This window comes from Spodoptera frugiperda, chromosome 27, assembly GCF_023101765.2.
Source record: "Spodoptera frugiperda isolate SF20-4 chromosome 27, AGI-APGP_CSIRO_Sfru_2.0, whole genome shotgun sequence".
In the NCBI taxonomy this organism is placed as follows: Eukaryota; Metazoa; Arthropoda; class Insecta; order Lepidoptera; family Noctuidae; genus Spodoptera; species Spodoptera frugiperda.
This window is the reverse complement of record NC_064238.1, coordinates 7,079,456-7,102,141: the sequence shown is the minus strand read 5'-3', so window position 1 is coordinate 7,102,141 and position 22,686 is coordinate 7,079,456. Positions and strand designations below refer to the sequence as shown.

The 22,686-nt window shown below is 35.4% G+C and overlaps 1 protein-coding gene across 3 annotated transcripts in view; it reads left to right on the top strand.

Annotated features, from left to right (window-relative positions):
• The window catches only part of LOC118263356 (semaphorin-2A-like), a 60,053-nt gene that overhangs the window by 16,792 nt on the left and 20,575 nt on the right, over nucleotides 1–22,686 (top strand). The window contains exon 2 of one of the 3 annotated variants that reach the window (XM_050705613.1): nucleotides 1,766–1,786. The exons of the other annotated variants lie outside the window; for them this stretch is intronic. Coding sequence (XP_050561570.1) covers nucleotides 1,766–1,786 — 21 coding nt within the window. The remainder of the gene's footprint in view (nucleotides 1–1,765; nucleotides 1,787–22,686) is intronic. 3 annotated transcript variants of the gene reach the window in all.

The window sequence follows — 22,686 nt, the reverse complement described above, 5'->3', positions numbered from 1 at the left end:
GAGAATGCTATGTATAGATACTAAAGATGGTTTCAACCAGAAATCGTTCTACTTTCGAACATTTGAGATAAGAATACCTTTCCAATATCAATTTTATTTTTCGATGTTTGTCAATGTGCGAATCGATTGGCCGTCGGAACGTAGAACGCAGGACGCAATTTTAGAACAATGAGGTGGGAAATTGGTTTCTAGCATGAGTAGGTAGTAGGTAGGTCTGGCGGGTAAACTGGCGGTATCCTCCGAGTTCTGATGGCGATTGTACTTGTATAACAAAACCTAATCTATCCACTGCGGGCTGCGGCTTTGTGAATATTTGTCAGTTCTGAATTTGGGACGTGCCATTGTTATTTCGTGGGAACTAGATTTTATTTTAGGCTACACTATAAACCTGGATCTCACTCCTGCGAATTGCTTTTTTGAGTAACAGATAGAACTTTGGTCAAGATAGAGGCAAATTTTATACATATAAAAGGTAAACTAATTTGCTTCTTAGTGTGTCGTCTGATTTACTCAAAACATTAAAAAGAAATTCGAAATACAGAAAAATCTGATATTAAGAACTTAAACTTACCTACATTTTTAAATAATTATGTTGAAATTTCTAGTTAAGTGTCTAGCTAGTTCTTAATTACATTAATCGGTGCTGTGAAAAAGCAAACTAACATTAATTAATTGACTGACTGACTGACACTTTTGACTTTCACAAGTTCTTGCTAATACTTCAATTAAGTAAATTAAATGTTTCGTCTTTGATTTGTGTCGGCTATGTAAACATAGCATGTAAGTATAGTGCAATATTATGTAGCATTATTTTATGTTGTACAGCTAACAGTAATAGGCATCGCCTGCAAGCCCTAGCCAAACCACAATATTCCATTTTGTGCAATTGGTTTTATAAAAGTGCATTATGAACAAGTCATTCTGGAACTGTTTTTGATTAAAGTTTACATGAACAAATATTTTATGGATAAGAGAATGAAATACATTATAACTAAACTTGGTTACGTAAGGTTAAGAATTCTAGTTTCTCCAGTTTCAAGTACTAACTGGCAAACTTAGAGACATTTAATGATTACTTAAACTATTCCTTAATAAGGATTTTGTATCGACATCTGAGTTAACCATTTAATGAATCTGAGTTCGGAGGTAAGTTTCAAAACCTTAAATATAGAAACAAATAGTAATGAAATCAAAAAAACAAATGTATGTATTTAGTTTGCAACTGTAAAAGACAAACAACCGATTAATAAGAAAACATATTTCAGTTTCAACAAAACATAAATTTCATACCAAAATTAGAATCAATTATTTAACGGCATTTTAGCCTCGTTTAGACTCTAAAATTGGACATAATTTCGTCGTGTCAAGGCTCTTTACTTACAAACTATAATTACTATGAATGTTAGATTTGGAAACGATATTTTAATGGTTATTGGGACTGTGATGCACTGCCTACGTGTTTTGCCAGTATCGTTTGAATGAAGTAACATTATAGAGCAATTAGTTCTGATGGTGTAGGCGTGATAGAGTGATACCCCTTGATCGCTTATAGCTATCATTATGTTTTCTAATTGCAATACTCAACGGGATAATGACTTATTTAAGAATTACCATAATGGGTTACGCTTTGGTTGTATTATGAATTTATATGCAGCGTATAATTCTAACATTAATATGCGGTTCAATGGTTCGTTCTGAGAGGTTTCAATAAACGTACAGTTATGTGTCATGTTGATAATATTTCAAATGAATTTGTTGTCTACAGGTGAACAAATTAGTGGAAATGGTATGTACAAGATATTTGTTTGCTTCTAACTTGTAGTAGTTTTATGTACCTGTTGGTTTGATGTCTAATTAACCTAGACAATGGATACAATTGGATGATATTTAACAATACCTTTCAATCCATAGCATGAAGACTGATACTAAAAAACTCCCATAATACTTACTTTGTTCGCCCTGGTGATTGAAACCTAACAATAACACGAACTAAACAATTGTGTCAATTTAACAAATTAACGAGTCCGAATAACATTCATATGCGTTTAAAATAGCTCTATCTTAGGTTTATTTATAGGCAAAGCGACTGTCATTCTGTCTAAAATTAGACCTCAGTAAAAAGGCTTTCAATGTGAGACCCGTTTCGAGACAGATAGACATATTCGTAACCACTGACCGATATTTGGGTTTATGTGCGAGATTTCGTAAGAGAGGTAACCAGGGTTGTGGTTAATCGTGAGTATTCGGTTACAGTAACCACGTTTGACCCGTAGGTACACGTTTTATGATAGCGGTATCACCTTGTACGACGGATTAAGTTGAATAGAGGCAATGGGTAATGCAAGCAGTGATGAATACTTGATCTGTTATACCTCAATTGAATTTCAATCTTATTGTTTTGGAATAACGTTGAAAATATATTTTCACGAAACTTGAATTATACCCAGAAGAGGCTATTTTCTGTAGATACTTCTTGTTACTAAATATACGAAACGGCTAACATTTTTGTGTATTTCCTTGAAAAGGGACCTAAAGGTTACCTTGTCTCGAGTGGGTATTGAAACAGTTTCAAGTAACTGTCAATGTTTTATGTTCATGTCTACATCACTTGTAGGACTTGTTCTTGGAATTCCATCTCTGTAACATCTCTAAAAGACTGTCGTAGATTCTCTAAACTACCTATAAATGCACTTGTCAGTTGTAAGTTTCTACTTTACTATTCTGAGACCCCGCTGAGAAACATTATCAAATGACTTGTCGAATTAATATTATTTTCTTTGGTAAAACCGTAACATCGCTTTGGATGTATTGGGCAATCCTAATATGTATTGCAATCAAAACTTACACATACAAAATCACCACACTATTTCAGCTAAGTATATGATGAAGGAAGCGAAATACTAAGATATTCAGTTATCTGACATTGTTGACAAATGTTAGAAATTTACAGCTGTTGCAAATAGTATTGCCGCCATAAATTAGACGAATCTTACCTGTACATTACTTTGTAGGTACATGCAAGTAAAACTCGTGACTTGTTTATTAGATGTGACCGCGTAGATGCTCGTATTCGTGAGGAACTGCTATCGTAAATCTGCCTGGACCGGAATGGGTTACAGCATCGAAACCATAAATTGGCCATCCATAGTTTACGATTCGGTTTGAAAGGAACCCGACGGATCTCGCCCTCCATACAGATGGGACACACACTTTAACTTTGATACTAAAACATTTGCAATTTTTATACTACCGAAAAGTTAACTTGGAGCGGAAAATTGTTCGTCTTACCTCAGAATTTTGATGTTAAAAGACGGCGAAATTCTCGTCCGCGAACTTTTAATCTGAACTTAAGCTTCATCAATATAAATTGACGTTAAACTTGTCATCCGGGTCACGTCGGCGCCAATTTTAGAGGAGTGACGGTTCTTCTATATTTAAATGACGATGATATTGTGACTGTCGGAGTCGCGGGGGACCGGCAGGATGGCGCCCGTGTTCACTTCAAGTGCTAATTGAAATGTACCCAAGAGTTATGTATATTTCAAGGCATTAAACGGGCTCGCGGGCACACGATTCCGGGCCGACGCCGCTTCTTCATTAAGAATACATTACTTCATTAAAGCTTTTACACTAAATTTCTTTCCCATTCGCTTGTGATTGTGACCCGTTAGTTTTGAAACTAAAGGTTTGCTTGTTTGTTACTCGTAGTTTGATTGATTGAAAAGTTATTTACATTTAGCCGATATATGTACATATAACATCCACAAATTAGTATTTTTAAAGTTGTTCAGCAATTCTTTGTAGTTCATATTTTCTCGAACATAAAATCACCGTAGTTGAATACCAATACTCCTTGAACTGTGAGCTATTGTCTTACAGTTGGAACCTTTGTGATACTGATAGCATTGGATTTCATTAACAAAACAATAAGAGCAAATGCTCACACAGAAACAGTAAACGCTAGCAGCCAGAGTGATCCTTTGGTGAATCGGAAATAGGCCCGAAATAATTCCGATGCGACGGAATCAATCAAAGCTAGGTGTGCCTTGAACGCTCATTGATATGCAAGGGATCCATTTATTACTTGGCATTCAATTTGCAAATATTTTCTTAGGAAGAGTAAGAGTATTAACTTAAATATTTATGAAGAAATAAATCCATCTATTCTGTTCGTTAGCAAACACGAAGTACTTTGGAATATCTAGTGGCAACATAGTTTTAATAAAGACGTACATTCTGCGGAGCTAGTAACAGCGTGCGTGCCAGCAACCAGCAAAACATATATAACATTTCGCTTTTGGTATTTGCAGTGATACGAGGGTTGTTTATTTATTTGTAAGGATTAAACGCGAGCCGAGCCCGAATAGTGAGCGCAGAGCGGTAGTGGTTCCTACTTAAACTTTGCTAAACGGCCAGCTCTGTTGAAAGCCTTCTAAACTCCCACTGCGTTTTACGCTTCCCATTCTATGTTGAAATAATATTGGCAAGGATTACTACACAACTCACGACTACTGTTTACTTGTTTGGCCACAGTCGGAGCAGATGTGACAGTTTGTAAAGTTCAGTAATTATGAGCCAGGCGACATATAAATTGAGTTTGAAAAACGTGACTAGATTTACTTTCAATTGATTTTATTTTATTAATTTAAACTTTGAATTTGAAGTTAGAACACATGCTTTATTTATCTCAAATTGATTCGATTTCCATAATAAACGTTTACTAAAATCATAACTGGCATTAACAACTGAGCATTGTTTGTGAACTTGTCAAAAGTTTCGAATCATTCTGGACAAGTTTCACCTTTCGTACCTACAGGCGGTACAGGCGGTAGCGGGACTGCGCCCGATGCGAAACTGACTGGCCACTGTCTAGATTAGAGGCTACTCTGAAATTGCTGGCAACTTTTATTTATCTGCGGTTTTCAAATTACGAAGACTTTTGGTCACGTTTGTACATGCAATTAGTCACTGGCAACATTCGTATATTTTTTACATATAGTTTTGCTACAAAATTGTAGCAGTTGGTTGCCGTTTTTTAAGACTATATAATATGTATTCTATAACTAACTTCCATCGATAATCGTAAACCGACAAACTGTAGTCACAAATTATCTTTGTTTATATTACTTTTACCAGCCATAATAATTCATAACCAGCAACCGTAACAAATGTATACAACCGAAATAATTCCTGTCTCGTTATAGCTCGTCCGTTTGATTGATTATTTATTTTTATTGCTCCAGACATGAGCGAGATAGTACGATAAAATTAGAAAGAAACGTCAAAGAAACTGATAGGGTCATCAATAAAATTTTATTTAATGTCGATCAAAAACGTCAGTATCTGATAACTGTCAGGTGATTTATTTAAAAGGTGAAAAATGATACTGTAGGTAATCAGGACGGGCGTGCGTATCTACTGGGTGTAATAAATCATTGAAATGACTTTATACTGTAGCGTATGAAATAGTAATACGGGAGCATGCATTTTAATGATAGTGCGCCCATATGTGGCTTTGTCGCCCGATATTTTGTTTACTTGATTGGAGTTCGAATGTTGACAAAACTGTGAGCTGTTAATTTATAGATAGGGCCCATAAGTTTGTGTTTCGATGAGATAAATGTGTGAAAGCATGAATAGTAATCAAGATATTACGAGTGTTCAATATACATGGGTATTATTCTAGGGTCAATAAATCAATAAAGATAAACAAAGTATATGTATGGACAGTGGAAGAAATTTAATTTAACTAATTATTTTATGATTTAAGCAAAGAAGTAGTAAAATACTAAATTAGACTTATTTATTTACTAGCTTTTACTAGTAACTTCGCCCGTTTCCGTGGTACAAAAAGTACCCTCTCACCCAAGTCAGCTCATACCCTGTCTGTATACCAAATTTCATCAAAATCCGATAAGTAGTTTCAGCGTGATTGACGGATAAACATTCAAACTTCCAAACAAACAAACTTTCACATTTATAATATGACTGTGATTTAAAATCATCTTAAACTATCATTACAGGGATAGCTAAGAACTTAAACTAATAATATTGTAACGTGAAATATGTATTATGCAACCTATCATAAAGTTCACATTAGCATGATCCTAATGACCTCACAGCTTAGCAGGACGTTATGAGTTGCTTACACTCGAACATTCACATCTTTACATGTACGTACAATAACTACCTTTGACCATATTCCATGCAGTCAACCGTTACAGTAAGTACACGCATTCAAGCAGGTTTTGTGAAAGGAGTTGGAAATAAAACTTTCAGATTGATTTATGTGCAGTATTTACAAGTGAATGCTAAAAGCACCTGTGGGTAACATTATTGTTTTCAATTATAATGGTAATTAGCCAACTCGTGGAAACAAAACGTACGCCGTTTCCACCGGCCATTGTGTTTTAAAGAAATATTTTCTTTTCCCCGTGTATACTGTATAATAAATCATTGCGTACATTTTGTTTGTGATTTCTCGCTAAGTTAACGGGTTTTCTTATGAATTTTCACTTTATTCTCAGAGGTATTTACAGCTTTAGAATTTATTTAATATTCAATGATGAATGCTCTGTTGGCGTTGGGTTCGCTAGTCACGGTGGCTATGTTAGGTGCTCAGTATATTCAGTGTATTCAGTAAATGGAACTGGAATTCTTAATGTTGTCATGAACTCTGGAGTCGGTCGATAATGCAATGAAAATAGTCCTCATAGAGAGACAAAATTTAACAGTCACTAAAGTAATTGTATGTGCTACTTTATAAATAAATCTTTAGAACTATACTTGCCCCTTTCTTCTTCTTTCTTTTTGAGGTGTAAAGTCGTCTACTGCCTTCTCCTGCATTGGATGAGGCGAAAGAAAATGAGTGTCAGACTCTTACTGACTAAAAACCTCCATTTCTATTCATGCTTCGAGCCGGAGCCCCGGTAACCCGTTAGGTTATTTGCAGCTCCGGATAACTATACTTACTCCTTGTTTGGTTTTCTGTATATTTATAATACGTATGCAAATATTTTTTATAAACCTGATCACTCACTATATAAGTATAAGCATATTCAAGGATTTCCATTCTATTTCCTTAATTGCTCGCTACAGATGTTAACATTGATAACAGATTAGCCAATTACAGATCAATGTAATTAAACTGTACTGCCTACGTACGAGACTAGAATTGAGCAATACTATGTTAGTAAGCCCCATACCTAATTAAAATTAATATTAATCCCGTCAGTGGGACTTATATTGATTGCTTGTCTTTTTGATTTCTTAATAGGAAATGTTAATTAATTTAAATACTGCCTTTTGATATGCAAAAAGGCATATCAATTATATCTCTATCATGTGCTTACAATCTTATAAAATATAGGTTGCAAGGAGTTTATACATTCCGAACTATTTTCGTCTAACTCATTTAAAAGACACGTCATGATAGAAACTGTAAAAAATGGAATTTATGTCACACGCGGTCGGAGATGAACCGTCAGTCAAAACACGTTAGGGGCACACAGAGAAGTAAACACACAAATTAACAGTGTCACAGACATCAACAGTATACATTACAATAAGCAACGTTTTACGTAGAAAATAAGATTTATTTTCTAAAAGCGCAAAGCTCTCCGATTTCTCCGAGACATTTGCGGCCGGATGACTTACTAATGTATCGGATTACCACGAATAACAAACTAGTAATGCCTAACCAGTGAGTGTGGTCAGCCGCCCATAGCTCGTTTACATAATAACTACCAAATCGAGTTTATTACGTTACGTTTGAATGCTATTCATTCATGTTACCTCATTTACTAAATTATAATTTGTTTACCATTAATTTGTAAACGTATATCTTGTTGCTGTTCATTTGTTTGCATTTTCTTAACGGCTTCTTCTTTAGGAATGTTAACTCAATGAAAGATAAATTGTATGTTTTATTGAGTAGTGTGTAGGTACAACTATCTAATAAAATACGTTAAAATTGACACCTTCATTAATTGAATTGCGTTTGTTAGTTTCCAGTAGAGCTTTCCTTGTTAGTTACGTTAGTAGTCAAGCAATTATGGCACTTGTTCTCACAGGCTGGATTATGAGCTACATTCATCATCATGCAAAGCAGGACTGCGTTGAGCTGTTTGTTCGTCAATGCGAAATGCACATAAAGCTAATTGTGGCAACAGCTTAAGCAAACAGCGGAGGTGCGGGACATTGTCCGCGGTCGTAATCGCCCTGTACCGTTCGTTGACGGCCCTTCCTTACTTTCATTAAAGATACATTACTCCTTTTATTCTTGTTTAGATTGCAAATTCTCTCCCAGTCCTTTGTCTCATTTAGCATTTATTTACGGCGTATTCAATTTAAATACCGCTCCTTTCGCGTTTTATCGCTGTAGAAATTGCCTGAGTTGGACCTTGCTGTTTTATTTATTTGTCAGTTTTGTTCTTGTTGTTGGTAGGCTCCGATTCTGTTTAACTTTGAAGGTTGTCTTACATTAGGTACATTATTTATCGTTGTAACTTATACTAAATCTTCTTTAAATCTTCTCTTCCATAATTCATTTGACAGTACAATGAGCTGATCGGCATTATTGATATCTATTATAGCTATTCTATTTAATGTATTCTCGAGAGAAGTACTTATATATCAAGATTAAGTAAACAATGTTTCTCAGGGTTTTCCCTTCGTAAAACGTTGCTTGTTCTCTTTTTAGTTGCTACTTAATTAACACATAATTGTAGTTGAAAATTTCAACGATGGGCCGATCATTAGGGTTTTAAAAATACGTTTCGTTATGTCAGGCGTGAGTTTGTAGAAGCGTAATTAAAACTTAAAACTTGTATTATGGGTAAAGCGCGGCGGGAATGTGAACTGTGCCAAGTGTCGGATTTGGTACGTGCCGTGAGTCCGCAATGCAAGCCGGCTCGACTTCACCTCCCGGTTTCCTCCACAAGCCAGTTTCACTCACTTCCCGGCTTCCGTTCATCTTAAAGAAAGATTTTCCAAGATGTAGGTGAAGGTTTTACGGTTGGTTATCCTTCATTTTCATATTTGAATATTTTGACACCGAGTTCTAGGTATTGGGAATTTTTATTTATTTTTTACTATAACAGTTGTAAAGTCCTACATCATATTTGAAAATACTTTTGATGTGTACATAAATACGCTATAATTTATTATATTAATGTTATATTTTTTAACTTTATTGCCAAAGCATTTATGAGCTTGGTGCATACAAGTTCACATACACATGACGCCCAGATCCGAAACAACAATTTGTGAATCTCACAAAGTGTTACTCCGTGCGGGAAACGAACCCACTGCACGTTGCACGGCAGCCAGTTTGCCTGTGCAGTCAATAAATGTTAGTTGAGAATAAATAAAACTACTCATATTTAACAAATACTTTTAAATAAATTTAGCTTTTTACTATCATGAAATTTACCTAAATAATCGTAATAACAAACTTACAAAGATTGCAGTAGAAATGAGAGTAGCAAAACTCTTTTTATTACAATAAATTCCTAATAGAATATTTTGACTAAACAACTTCTTACTTATTTATTTTAAACAAGTTAATCAGTGGGTTATTTAAAGCAATGTTTTAAAATCACTTTGAATGTCAGATGTTCATTTGTGGGAGCTGGCTGGGAGGCTAATTAAAACGAGGCGTGCAAGGCTGGTATGTCGACGCCGACGGGACGACGAGACGCCTCCGAGAGCTATTTGCCCTCCTTATTGCCCTTTTCAGCCCATAGTCGGCACCTACAAGGATCTACTACTACATTTTGAACTGTGAACCACACAAGCCTTTTGTGCAGCCGGTAATAGGAGCCACAAACAGCTTACTGTATGTAAATATAGGTAGTTATGTGAGTTCCCGCTGTTGTTCGGTCAAATATGTGCTCGGGAACAATATTTATTTGGGATTTGTAGACTTCGTTTTTATTCTCGGATCTGATAAATTCTGTTATGATTTGGGTTGGATGGATCTTACGTAATATGATGTTGTTCTCAATCGATATTAAGGTTATGATTATTTGATTATGTATGTCAATATTTATTAGTATTGTTAATCAGTTAGTTACTATGTAGTTTATTATTTTGTTGTACTTAACCATGACCATTTTCCCACTAATCCTGGTTAACAAATTAACCGAACTATTCATGAATAATTACAACGTCAGTAACACAAACTAAATTCCAGAAATAACTATCGGATCGTCTTTATTCCTAGCGTAATATTAATTTCCGCGCGTAAACTTGTACAAAGTTCTGAGTACGAGACGACTTAATTTAAGATTAACAATATGCTCTTAGACAGGCGTAGGAGGCTGAAATCCTGACCTTAATGTTTCCACTCACTGAAAACATTGTTCTTTACGGATAATACCGAAATACAGGTACGAACTTTCAAGTCAAACTCAAAATTATTCAGCAAAGTGCTCATGTAAATGAAATATTAAATTCATTTCTTACATAAAGGTGGAAATTTTGAAATCCGCTGCGATTTGAATTAGAGCGTATTATGTTAACTTTATGCTAAAGTGTCTAATTGTATTATGGGTTCAAAAGTTGTGACATTTTAATTAAAATTACAACTCGTTTTGTGTCCGTCCATCGTACGTGTCCTGTGTACGTGACGTACATTGTAACAAACTTGTATGACCTACTCTTAGGAAATTATGTAATTCGTTAATATTACGAATAACTTCGAACATTAAATTTTAATTTGAAATAAGGAATGCCATAATTGGAACCTTTTGTTTAATTAAAACGTAATGCTTGCTTCGTAATTTGTAAGGACCAGAGCTAATTAAACACGTAATTATAACTACAGATATTTCAAGGATTTAGTGTAGGAGATTATTAAGGTTAAGGTAAAGAGTCCGTTGTTATCGTATTGTTAGAGGTCCGTAGAGGATAATATATAGTTGACAGTTCACTAAAGTCACCGCAAAAGTGGTCTGTAATATCAATCAATTTCTGTCAGTGGCGACGTAACAGATCTACCATCTCGGTCCCGCGGGAGGCCAGTTTGGCTCATCCAGAAAAGGAAAGTCACGAATTCATGACGGTACCATTCTAACTCCCAACAAAATAAGTATATTTTGCTGATTCGAGACGAAATTTGCAAGTCTGCCAAGAATATTCGTACCAAATCGTTTTCCTATAATTGGAGTACATGTGAATTTGTATTCAGTGGCGCATCCACGGCGGATGGAATTTCGCCATTTCGTGGGAACCTCGTCCTCCATCATGCGTGCTTATTGAAGTAATTTGTGTAGCCCTGCGTGTATCAGACTGTGTTACTTGAATTTTATTGTGGGTATACGTATATTTGCTATATGTACTGAGATATGAAATTGGCCAACCGTTTACCCAAATGCTCAGTGGCTGTAAAATTATTGATAAGATGAAGCGTAGTTTGCAAAAGACGAGCAAAGCGGAGAAGATCCAGTTAATGGGGATCCTTGGGGTTAGGTTCAGGGAATGTTAGGTAAAAGTTTTAATGATCGTAGTTAGTCTTCATAATGCGTTAACTACTGTTACAATTAGTGGTAAATCGTGACGGAAATTACTCTTCACTTTCAGTAATTTACCACTCGATCCTAACTAAATACTTCTCATCTATTGATTACAATTGGCAAGCGATGGCTATTTATCTCGTTCAGAATATTTACGAAAGCTAATAACAACATGCACACAGCCAAAACTGTCAAACAAATCGACTACAATAAAAAATCTCATAATATTTTTTTCATGATATTCGTAGCAGCTACGAAAAGCGTAGACGTGCTACGCGCGTAGCAATAGTTGATTGTAGGCTGCACATTGTACGTGTACGCTTTTGAATGAGCTGAATTAAATTTCACACATAAGTATATGCATATGTTTTGTATTGTATATTTATATGTATTGTATGTATAGAACGTGTGTTACGCATCCGCCTGCCGGTCCATTGTTCCCGCTTTGCATCAACACTTCTGTTATTTAGACATGCGTCGGAAATGAGAAAGAGTAGACAAGTTAATTGTATTGTTAACATTATTACTAATGTGAATGTTTTATTCTGTAAAAGATTTATGCAAAATAAAATGTAAACTTATTTTTTTATTGAAAGCTTTTTAATATTTTAAGCATGGTACATATTTTTAAGAATAGTTAATGTATTAATAGTTGAATGTATTTATTATTATTCCACGCCAAAAATTATCAATCAATTTTAATGACATTTTGTGTACAAGATTAGGGGTCCCCCAACAAAGTTGCACATAATGTACTATCCTTTCCAGTTCGGGATATTTTCGACCCCCTAGCTAGATCATTTCCAGAATAAATATATGAGATGATAAGATACATGTTTTATCTTCTTATGCGAGTAAGAGCTAGTAAACATATAAATTCGTAATGAATTACAAATGAACCTCAAATTATTGTGTCATCACCCTCCTTCCCCTAAATTGGTGCCAGACAAGGGGATTATTAATGACAATTAGGGAGTAATGAAGTTGTGAAGTTTGGTGATTTTTAAGGATTCTTTTGATTTTGTATAAATTGTTGGCGTGTTATATATTTTTCTATTTTCCTTGGCATTTTTTTCCTATTATTTTGTCCGTTATCAATGGTGAATGTTTTTGAGCACTTCGAATTGAAAACGCCTAATATTATGTTGTGATTTATATGAGTCAAACATCTTGTAGGTATTATAACTGATATCTTTTTAAATATTTTACATTTATTAATTATTAGATATGGAGAGACCGTCTCGACACCCGCTAAGTATAAGTGTGTATCTGCCAGATACACGAAATGGTTTTTATTGCATTTTTAGCTTCAACGTACCTGTATCTATCCAATAAAAAAATATCAAAAAAATTGTAACAGCCGAACATGGTTTTTTTTCAGACGCATAAGTATTTATCTGAATTAGCTAGGAAATAAATACAACGTACAAATATGTAAGTTCCAGTTAAATAGTAGTACGCGGGGGGATCGAGACGCGGGGTGCGGGCATCTGCCGCTCGCTTAGTTCTTCGCGGTAACAGCGAGCGGCACGCGCGAGCGGTGCGTTATATTTTATTTATATAGTGAACGCTATAAATTCTTAGTATCGTTAAAGCAAAATGCAATTAAAAGGCGACAGAATCTCACCATGTCACCACCAAATGAGATTTATTCGTCACCTAGACAAGGTAAGTCCTAATGATAATTATTATGGAATTTTAGCCATTCCCGGTGCATAAGTGTGTATCTACGTAGTTACACATTTATACACTGGATTCAATTTTAATTGTAAAATGTATCTAGGCACTTAACTACTTATTCCATGGATATCGCGTAAAATATTCGATAAATATTCCATTGAAAAAGTGTGGATGTGGCAGTTAGAGTATTGATACATTCTAAGACCGGAGTAAAATTATCTATGTGTTATAAAACAAAACCATAAACCTTTACAAACAAAATTTCCTTGTAAACATAAACTGTACTTAATTTTAAACTCAGTTACCAAATTTCAAACCATAAATCCTTAAAATGACAAAGATATGACAATTTATAATTTTTGCAATCTTAAATTCGCTCTCCTGTAAAATTTAACTTTTTCAGTTACTTACTTATACTTAGGACGTGTCGGTCTGCACTCCACACCCCCAAGTATGACAGTGTCCCCATCATCTAATGGTGTGGGACTTAACCAACTTACTATTATAATGACGTGATATTGCTCATTCAATTCTTTTTTGCTGTACAAAAAATATTTTGACAAGTACATACGTCCCTATTTACTTTAATTTGTGGAGTGGGTGCCACTGTCCCATTGTATTTGTTTGCACGTAACAGCACCGTGAGCGTGACGCCGGGACACCGACGGGGGGACACCGGGACAGTGCGGTATCAGCGACACGCTTCGCTAATCACGTGTCGTCGCCCGCATCCGCACACGCCATATTTAATTCCCCTTCAAACTACGTTCGGACGTTTTTGTCATTTCACACCTATTTATTTGTGTGTTTAATGTTTTAGCATGATAGTTGTTTTTTTTTTGATTAATAATATTAATATTACACTAACTGCCGCACTTAGAGTCATTTAATTGTTACTTAACCCAGTCCTTAGCATTTATTTTTGGAACAAAATCATTACTAAGGAATTGTTTAAGTAATCATTTAATATCTCTAAGTGTAGCGGTAAGATGTCATAAGTACCTACAAACACATTGTTTTTAAGCCTCTGAACGAAAAGTGTCCGATAAATAGAAAGTACCTACATAGTAATAGACTCTCTGTATAAACTCCAGAGCCTATCTAAACTGGTCTAGATAAAAAAAGTTAAAATGGGTTCAGAAAAGCACCAAAAAGGTAAACTAAGCTGCAAACATAAATAAGTTACCTACTTTTTGAAAAGCCATTCAATATTTAAATGAATTCAGCCCTGTAACACAGTTTCCAAAAGTTGTAGCTAACGGTAAAAGTTATGACCATTTTAAGTTAGGTTAGGATATCGTCTAGTACACTCATGCCAGTGTAAATCAAATCAATCCATCACTCAGCTACGTGGACCGACAGCTTTTTCATGGTACCTGACGACCGTTCTCATCTAAGCGGGTCTATTCAGTTAGGTGTAACGGTTCTCTCTTGGAAAATAGAAAACGAAGCAAAAAATTACAACTACAAAAATGTCCTATTTCTCGTCTGAAATTTGTGAAAAAGCCTTGTTGTATTCGGAATAAAGGTTTATTTTTTTATAGTTTTATTCTCAAAGCTTTTACCGTAGTTTTAAAAGTATATCACTACTTTTGAAACTGTTGAATAAAATTGTAACAATTGCATTCTAATGGAATAAATGTGTTGACAACACACTTTAATTAAAGTTACTACGAGTATCAGTAATGTTGGATTCAAATAAATCTACGAATGAAATAGTAAATTTTATTGTATCTGATTTTGAAATATTCGATGTCCGTCACACTGCGTTAACCAGCTCTCCGAGCAACAGGGTTAAGCGTTGAAATAACCAATACACAAGGCAGAAGGTAATGGTAAATTAATAAATTGACAGTTATATGAATGTGTATTAATTACCGCCGATCAGCGCCATTAATGAGGTAATAACACTCACCTCAATCCTCATTATCTTTACCAGATTAATTCGATGCTTTCCCGAGTTCACGAAATTGCTTTGTACAAAATTCAGACGACAGCCCGCGACGCGAGCTGACAGGAGCCCAAAGCTCATTTCACGGCGGCCGCACTCATATTTTACACTATCCAAGAGGCATTCTAAATAGCGAGAAAAATCTTGTTTGCTTTCGTGTATAAACATTCTTTGTCGCTCCGTCCTAGAGTACAATTTTGCCTAAAAAGGGTCGTATAGGTGAATATACGAAGCTTTTAGTGACATCATACGGCGAACTAGTTCGGTTATAATGTAAGGTCGCTAGTAAACATATTAGAATTCGTGGCAGAAGCAGAAGTAGCAAAGAGTTACCTCGCTCGCTCCACGGTCCTGGAGGCACAAACTCTGTTACATCAGTAATGCTGTTTGAATTAATGTAGACCACACTGCGTAAGTGTTATATGAGATTGAATTAATTAAGTAATTTATTTAGTAACATTACGTAATCGCTTTTGATCCCGAAGGATTAGGCAGGTGTTCTATCTCACATATCGCCGGTTATATTTAATCTCCATGCGATAAGGGGTGACTGTGTTGTTAATTTTCTACTCATCGAACCGATTTTAATCCCGATAACAATGTTTTGCTTTAGACAACGGAATGATAGATTTTGGTATGAAAACACTTTTATTTTTTAAAGGTAACAAATATGTCAATCTTTGTCAGGGATGAAAAATTGTGTGCATAACCGTCGCTATATTTTGCTTTGCTACACAAAAAATATTTCATGTCAAAGCGTAATGGAAAAAACGTCTACGTAAAGTGTAATAAACTAAAAGTGATGCGTGGTTCATACACTGACATTCTAATCGGATTGGAATCAGGTACGAGCCACACAGTATTTTGAACATAAAACCATACCAAAAGACTTGTACAAAAAGTTTCAAGGAAACGACAGCCTTAAAGTCTTGAAAATCTTGCATCTGGGGGTACGTCGTATATATGAGTGCACTAAACCGCCTTATCTCCCCTACTTGTTTAGATAGACGTCGGCTTCTTCCGTAGGATGCATCTTTAGAAGTTCAAAGATAAGATTTTATGTTGAAAATAATATAGAGCAACGAATGGGGAGGGTTGTACTCTGTATTGTGTATTGCTGAGACTATTAACTGCACAAGTTCAAGGGTCGTTTCATTGCATATGTAGCAGTAGGGATTGGATGAGGTTATTATAACAAAAGTTCGGTATTTGGGGCGCGAGTTGCGTTGCCAAGCGGCAGGACTGTCGAGGTCATGACACGGCGTAGTTGAATCTGCCGTCACCTTAGTGGTGCGGGTCCACTCTGCACTCACTGACCTACATCCGCTTTGGCACCGTTCACAATCGCCGCTTCAACTTAATTGTCCCGACACTTTGGCCTTCCTAACGACTGTGCCGCAATCGGCCGATTTAAGGGGCGCTCCGAACACTGCGACTGCAGCGCCGCTGGCCGGCGACATCCATCCGACACCGAGTCAAAGGCCGCATTGGAGATGACGTTATGCAAATGATACCTTTGTCGCAATTCAACGTTTGTTAGCAAAACACTTGTTCCTTTTCACAATAATAAAATACCGTTGCAGTGGCATGTGTATCTACATAATGCATGGTCTTGTCGAATAAAGTAAAAATACGACACATTGTGAGAGTGCCACGTTACGGGAATATACAATGAAAAGAGGGAGGATTACAATTTGCCTTTGTGATGGCGTCGTCGAATTACATTAATCTGGCGTACTTGTGCCGAGGCGGCGCCGCAACCAACTTGATTAAAAATTCTATTAGTTGAAAGGCACAGACATCTTCTTAATAGATAAAGTGCACGCCTGTAGTTGTGGTGACTTGCGGTTACGATGCTTGTTATGGGGGACCCGACATGCTGGTGCTAACCTTAATTAGATTTTTCTATACCGTGATAGCTATTTAGTTAATAATGCTTGTATTTTATCTTTAGTGGAAATGAGAAGGCAGCATTGAATTTTCATGATATTGAGGGAGTTGTATACTTGTATTAGCAAACCAATCGTAAGTACGTACGTTCCTACCCACATTTTGTATCACAACTTTTTGCTCAGCTTAGGTTCTCGCCAGTCAATTGTTAGGTTTCACGGTCTCTCTGGGTAAAGAAATAAGTCGTGCGTAGTGTTCCAATTACGTTCGGGTGTAAAGTCCATTTACGCGTGCGGGTGCGGGGCTAGAGCGAAAGTTTACGCAAATCATTATGCTTCATCTAATTTCGATTTCGCAAACTGAAGATTACGTTAGTAAACGTAGCAGACCGTGCTAAACTGTAATTAAATTTAAGATTTTTTTCCAAATCGAATATTACATTTAGCAATACACATTTGTATAGACACCATAGTTAATTACCCTTTTTGCTGGGAAGTAGGTTAAGTAAATGTATGCTACCTTAAATACGTAATACTGTACAATGAGGGGTTGTAAACATTTGTAACTAAATTAAGTGAAGCATCGTCACCTCACCGTGGTAATTGTAACAGCGAAATCCGTGTAAAAACAACACGCCATCAGGCGCTTCTCTTCGGCTTAATGAGCGCCCCGGGCGTCCGCTCGACACTCCAGCCGCCATATATCTGTACAATTTTTTGCTCCAACCCTTTATGTAAAATACTCAATTGAAACATTGAATCGAATACGCAGTAATGTTTACTCATTACATTGTTTTTGTTAAAATTAATTTACATTTTGATTACTTTGGGCCGGAGTTTTTGTCTTGTAATTATTTGAGACGTTTATTTACAGATAGATGAATATTTTCAACAAAAACTCTTCATTTCCAACGTAAACAATATTTTATCGAAGTATTTTTTGTTTACACTTCATTCTAAGAAACTATAAAAACGTAGATCATGGTAGAGTTGTCTAAGTTCCGTAGTAGTACTCTATCAACATACCCTTAGGATTTTACCCGTCTCCAAAAGTAACTGGGATTTAAACCGTGACTATAAATGTGCCAATTTTCATACCAATCCTTTGAGGATTGCGGCCTCTAGTTTTGGACATAGGCGTACATACAAAAGTTTTTTGTTTATATAAATATTTATTGTAAACCTTACTTATCACAAGGGAATACAGGTTTAAAGGATTTTAAATCCAAATAACAGCAAAATGTTCGTTGGAATTGTACGATTAAATAAATAAATCACTGTATTTTAGCAAAACACGTCAGTGAGTGCGGTTCTCTAAAGTATTTTCTTTTAGATATCAACGTGGAGTAGAGAGCCAAGCGCGGCAACACAGCGGCGACTCGGACAGTGCAGATTTACGAAGACTGCCGTTATCTGGAACCGCATCTCCGACCGGACGAACGCGCAACTGAAACACGCAAAAAGAATACAACACACCCCAACTATTGAATTCACAAACAGAAAAATAAGCTGAGATGTGAGAACCGAATCTCGTTTCGCCAGACCTGCGTCTGTAGACACTGCCTTCGAGTTGAAAACTTTAAACAATGATAGGGGACACTACACCAGTCGCTTAGTAAAACGTTTACTAGAGAATTGTTCTTTTTAAGTACACAGACAACTCTCTCTGCAAGTCGCCGACATTCATGTGAGCTCTTTGTAAATACGTAGACTTTATTTGAACTGCTGGTGTCTGATTTACTTTCGGGTTTCGTGTACTGGGACGTTAACTGGGAGTTATGGGACTGTTTTATTACCTATGTAAATTCCAATGCATACGTATAAATACCATCGCCTTTTAAGAGCAAAATGTTTTTAAAATTCATAATGACATACATACTTCTTTATTGAAATGTATAGGGAGGTTCGAACACGATTCCCGCAACTGGATTTACCGATATTTGCTGCGCATTCTTCTTTGTGAGTTGTTTTGAAGCTTTGAGCGTTATCTGGTATCGTAAATTGTATTGAACATGCTTACAAGTACAAGTTTTCTCTAAAATATTATATTTAGACGCTCGTTCCTTTAAAAGTTTGTAGAATATTATTGTAAGACTTACCTTTCCACTATTTTAATATTTGGCTATAAGTAAAATTTATTTATTGAACGTTGCTTTAAAACACTGAGATAATTAATACCGAAGTTCTGGGCTAAAGCTAATTAGTTTAATACCAGTACGCATGCATAATGCGTATCTATAAAGCGCTAATTTTATCATTTTCGAATCCAGGCAAGGGTATTAATACACTGCCGTAAATAGGGCCGTTGCACACCAGCTACAATTGCGTTGAAATAAAAAAGAAAAACAAATCTGCGTCGCAGCTGCTGCGGTCTGCACCAACATATTTAGTTCGCAACAATTCCTTTTCTTATTTTAAACGTTTTTTGCTTAAGCTAATATACGGAGTACGGAGCCATGTTAAGTTGTTAACAACTTAATACGTTCGTACGTTCTGCCATGTGCGTTTTGACTAATTGTTTCGTGACTCGAATAACGTTTTGTAATTATATGCAGATGTTTCGAACTTAAAACTTTTTTCTTACTTTCGACTGGATCATTTCAGGAAATCCTTTGTTTTAAATTATTTTTTAAAGGAATCATACGAAACGAGAATTTGGAAATGTTGCCAAAAACAACAGAACGACGGAACTTTTATTGGATAGACATTTTTTTGTACAAATACGTTTGTTTGGTATTACCAATCAAATCTTTACTTCACGTTCTTCTGTCTGTTCTGTATGAAAATAGCAGAATGCGGTATGTAGGTAATTAGTTCACAATGCATTTTATCATAATTATTTTAATTTTGCTGTACTTTAATACCTACTTAATGCCACTATAGATACAACAGAGTGATTTAACAAAAAACAAAACAAACTCTAAAGTCCATTCAAATATCCAATCAATCATATTCATCATCAAAAAAAAAAAGAAACAAGTACCAATACAGCATTCAGCAGAAGTGTAAGTACCAGTGGCACGTTTCAGCTAACAGTCGACCGCCGAGCCGCCCGTTTACTTGTTGCGGTATTTAACCCTCCCAACGCGATGGTATCAGCATAATGCGGTCGTCATTGCTGCCGTCGTGCGATACCTCACCTCGTTATTATGGATTTACATTTTAACCGCACTTACCCTACAGCCTATTTGCTGTAAATTAATTTATTAACATTATCACGTCACTTTGTATGAATATTTTCGATGATGGGTCAGTTTTATAGCGCATTTTGTAGGGTTAATTGTGTTATGTTAAAGGTGAAATTGTTACATAGTGCAAAAACATTATGTAGTATATTGTGCCTGTAGTTTCTAACACCTTATTTTAAAGCCAGTTATTTTGTTTAGGCATCAAACGTATTGACTTTAATGAACTGACGTATAGAATATATTAACCTATTCATCTTAAAATAAACTATTTACCTAAAAACTCAATAGTAGATACTAGACTAATAAATACTATAAACTAAACTAATCAATACCAATCACAATAAAATACCTAAATAAAGAAGACGGTCAATAAAATTAAATCCGTATAAATTACAATCAATGTTTACGAAACCAAATTCGGTATTCGGATAAAATAAATTTCGAGTCGCGCTTAAAATAAGGAAATTGGTTCTTTTACCTCAAAAATACGTTTAAAAAATAAATCTCTTTTACTTTCGGGTCCGGCTGCGTTGAGGGAAATTGAAGGTTACTGGTTGAAACGGTGAATATATCTACTGTTCACAATTTAAAGTTAAAACTGTGAATAGTTAAAAAATACCAATCCCAGTTTCACAGTGGTTCCATTTCCCGAGAACTGTATGTTTCCATTTTTAAATTAAACCACTATTTTACCCTAAATTGAAACAAAACAACAAAAACATATCCTTGAAATTGGTACAGCTGTTTCTAAGTAATGCGCCACACATACATTTCACCGTTTTGTTTTTATTTAAAAATGATACGTATTTAATATTGAATAAAGTCTACTTTAGACTTTAGATAGTCAACTACTCTATTATATTGCAAGAAGATAATGTGCCAATGCAGCAACATTGGACCCCACGCTTCATTAGAGTGTCAAACAATAGGTTCATTAGTGTCATAATTACCGCTGTCCAGTGGTGTCAACATATCCCTGGCTTATCACGTCATTCGATGATCAAATCATCGCAGTATCATAATTAGCCCTCATTTGTGCACTATGGAATTTATAACTAACCACTACACCCATACCTCTACCATAAGTTTAAAGTAATAGTGTTAGTCAATACTCGATAGCGATATCATTAGAACTTAAAACGTGATATTTACTTACCATGTTTATTAGTTTATGTGAGTAACATAGTAAATATCCCATTTTAAGTTCTAATGATATTAGTAGTGACTATGTCAGTATAAAAACTCGATAGCAATGATGTTTTTTTTTTTTTTGGAAAATCTTAGTTCCTTAAATGACCAATAGAGGCGCTGCAAAATTGGTCATATAAACAAAAAATACGTTTTTGTTATTGAGTATCGACAAATGTACGTAGTTTAAATTCGTAGTAGAGGTACTAAGCCTGGCTACACACTTCCGACATAATCAACTTGTAGGACGATTAATTGGAAAAGGATCGGACCCAACTTTTTGATGGAGGAAATAGCTGTCCGCACTTACTTTACTTTGATTCGATGACCATCGATCCTGCAAATTGAGTGCGAAAGGGAAATTAGGATGCCTGTCTGTTTTTTAATTTGAATAAAGATGGTGACTGTGGTGTAGAATTAAACAACTTATAGTTTGTTGAGAAACACATTTTTTATGGACTTCCACAAATAATTCAAGACTAATCCAGCCGATCTCGAGTTTTAGCGAGACTAACGAACAGCTATTGTTGTTTATACATATAATAGGCATAAAACCGGGTTACACAAAAACTTTATGTAAATCATTAACATTAAAATATTTTATGACGAACATTATATTTTACCACAAAACCGTATTGGTTACTAATTTATCGCTGTGAGTGATTTGATAGTAAGTAGGACAATTATTGTACTAGATTTAATGTACTGGATAAATACGATACAGAGATATACATATAATTTTACCGCTTAATTAATGTTGTTTAAATACACACAAAATACAGGACAAATGTTATGAATGTGCCATTCATATTATTTTGGGACGAAGCTATAAAAACAATTATGTGTTCCATCGTCAACGATGCGTTTCTATTGTGACATAAAATTGACATGCTTTTAAATCTTCTGCGATAAATGCTATAGCCGTTTTATTTTTATGTTTCAAAATTATGCATGTTTTCCCATTTCATCGTGAAAAAATTGCCTCTTTGTTTATTGCTAACTTGGTAACACATTTTCAAACAATTTCCATCATCGTATCTCTTATTTTCCCGAAAGATGTTGTGTGTAAGGTTATATTGCAGCTTTTTAAATATACATACATGGCATTTGATAAATAATTTTAAATATATCGTATGCAACTCTACTCATAGCTACTAGCGGGTTTACCGGGGCTCCGGCTCGAAAAGCAGGAGTAGGAACAGGGTAGATTTTAGTCAGTAAGAGTCTAACAATCCCGCTCGCCTCGCCATGGCTAGAAAAGTCATTGGATGGTT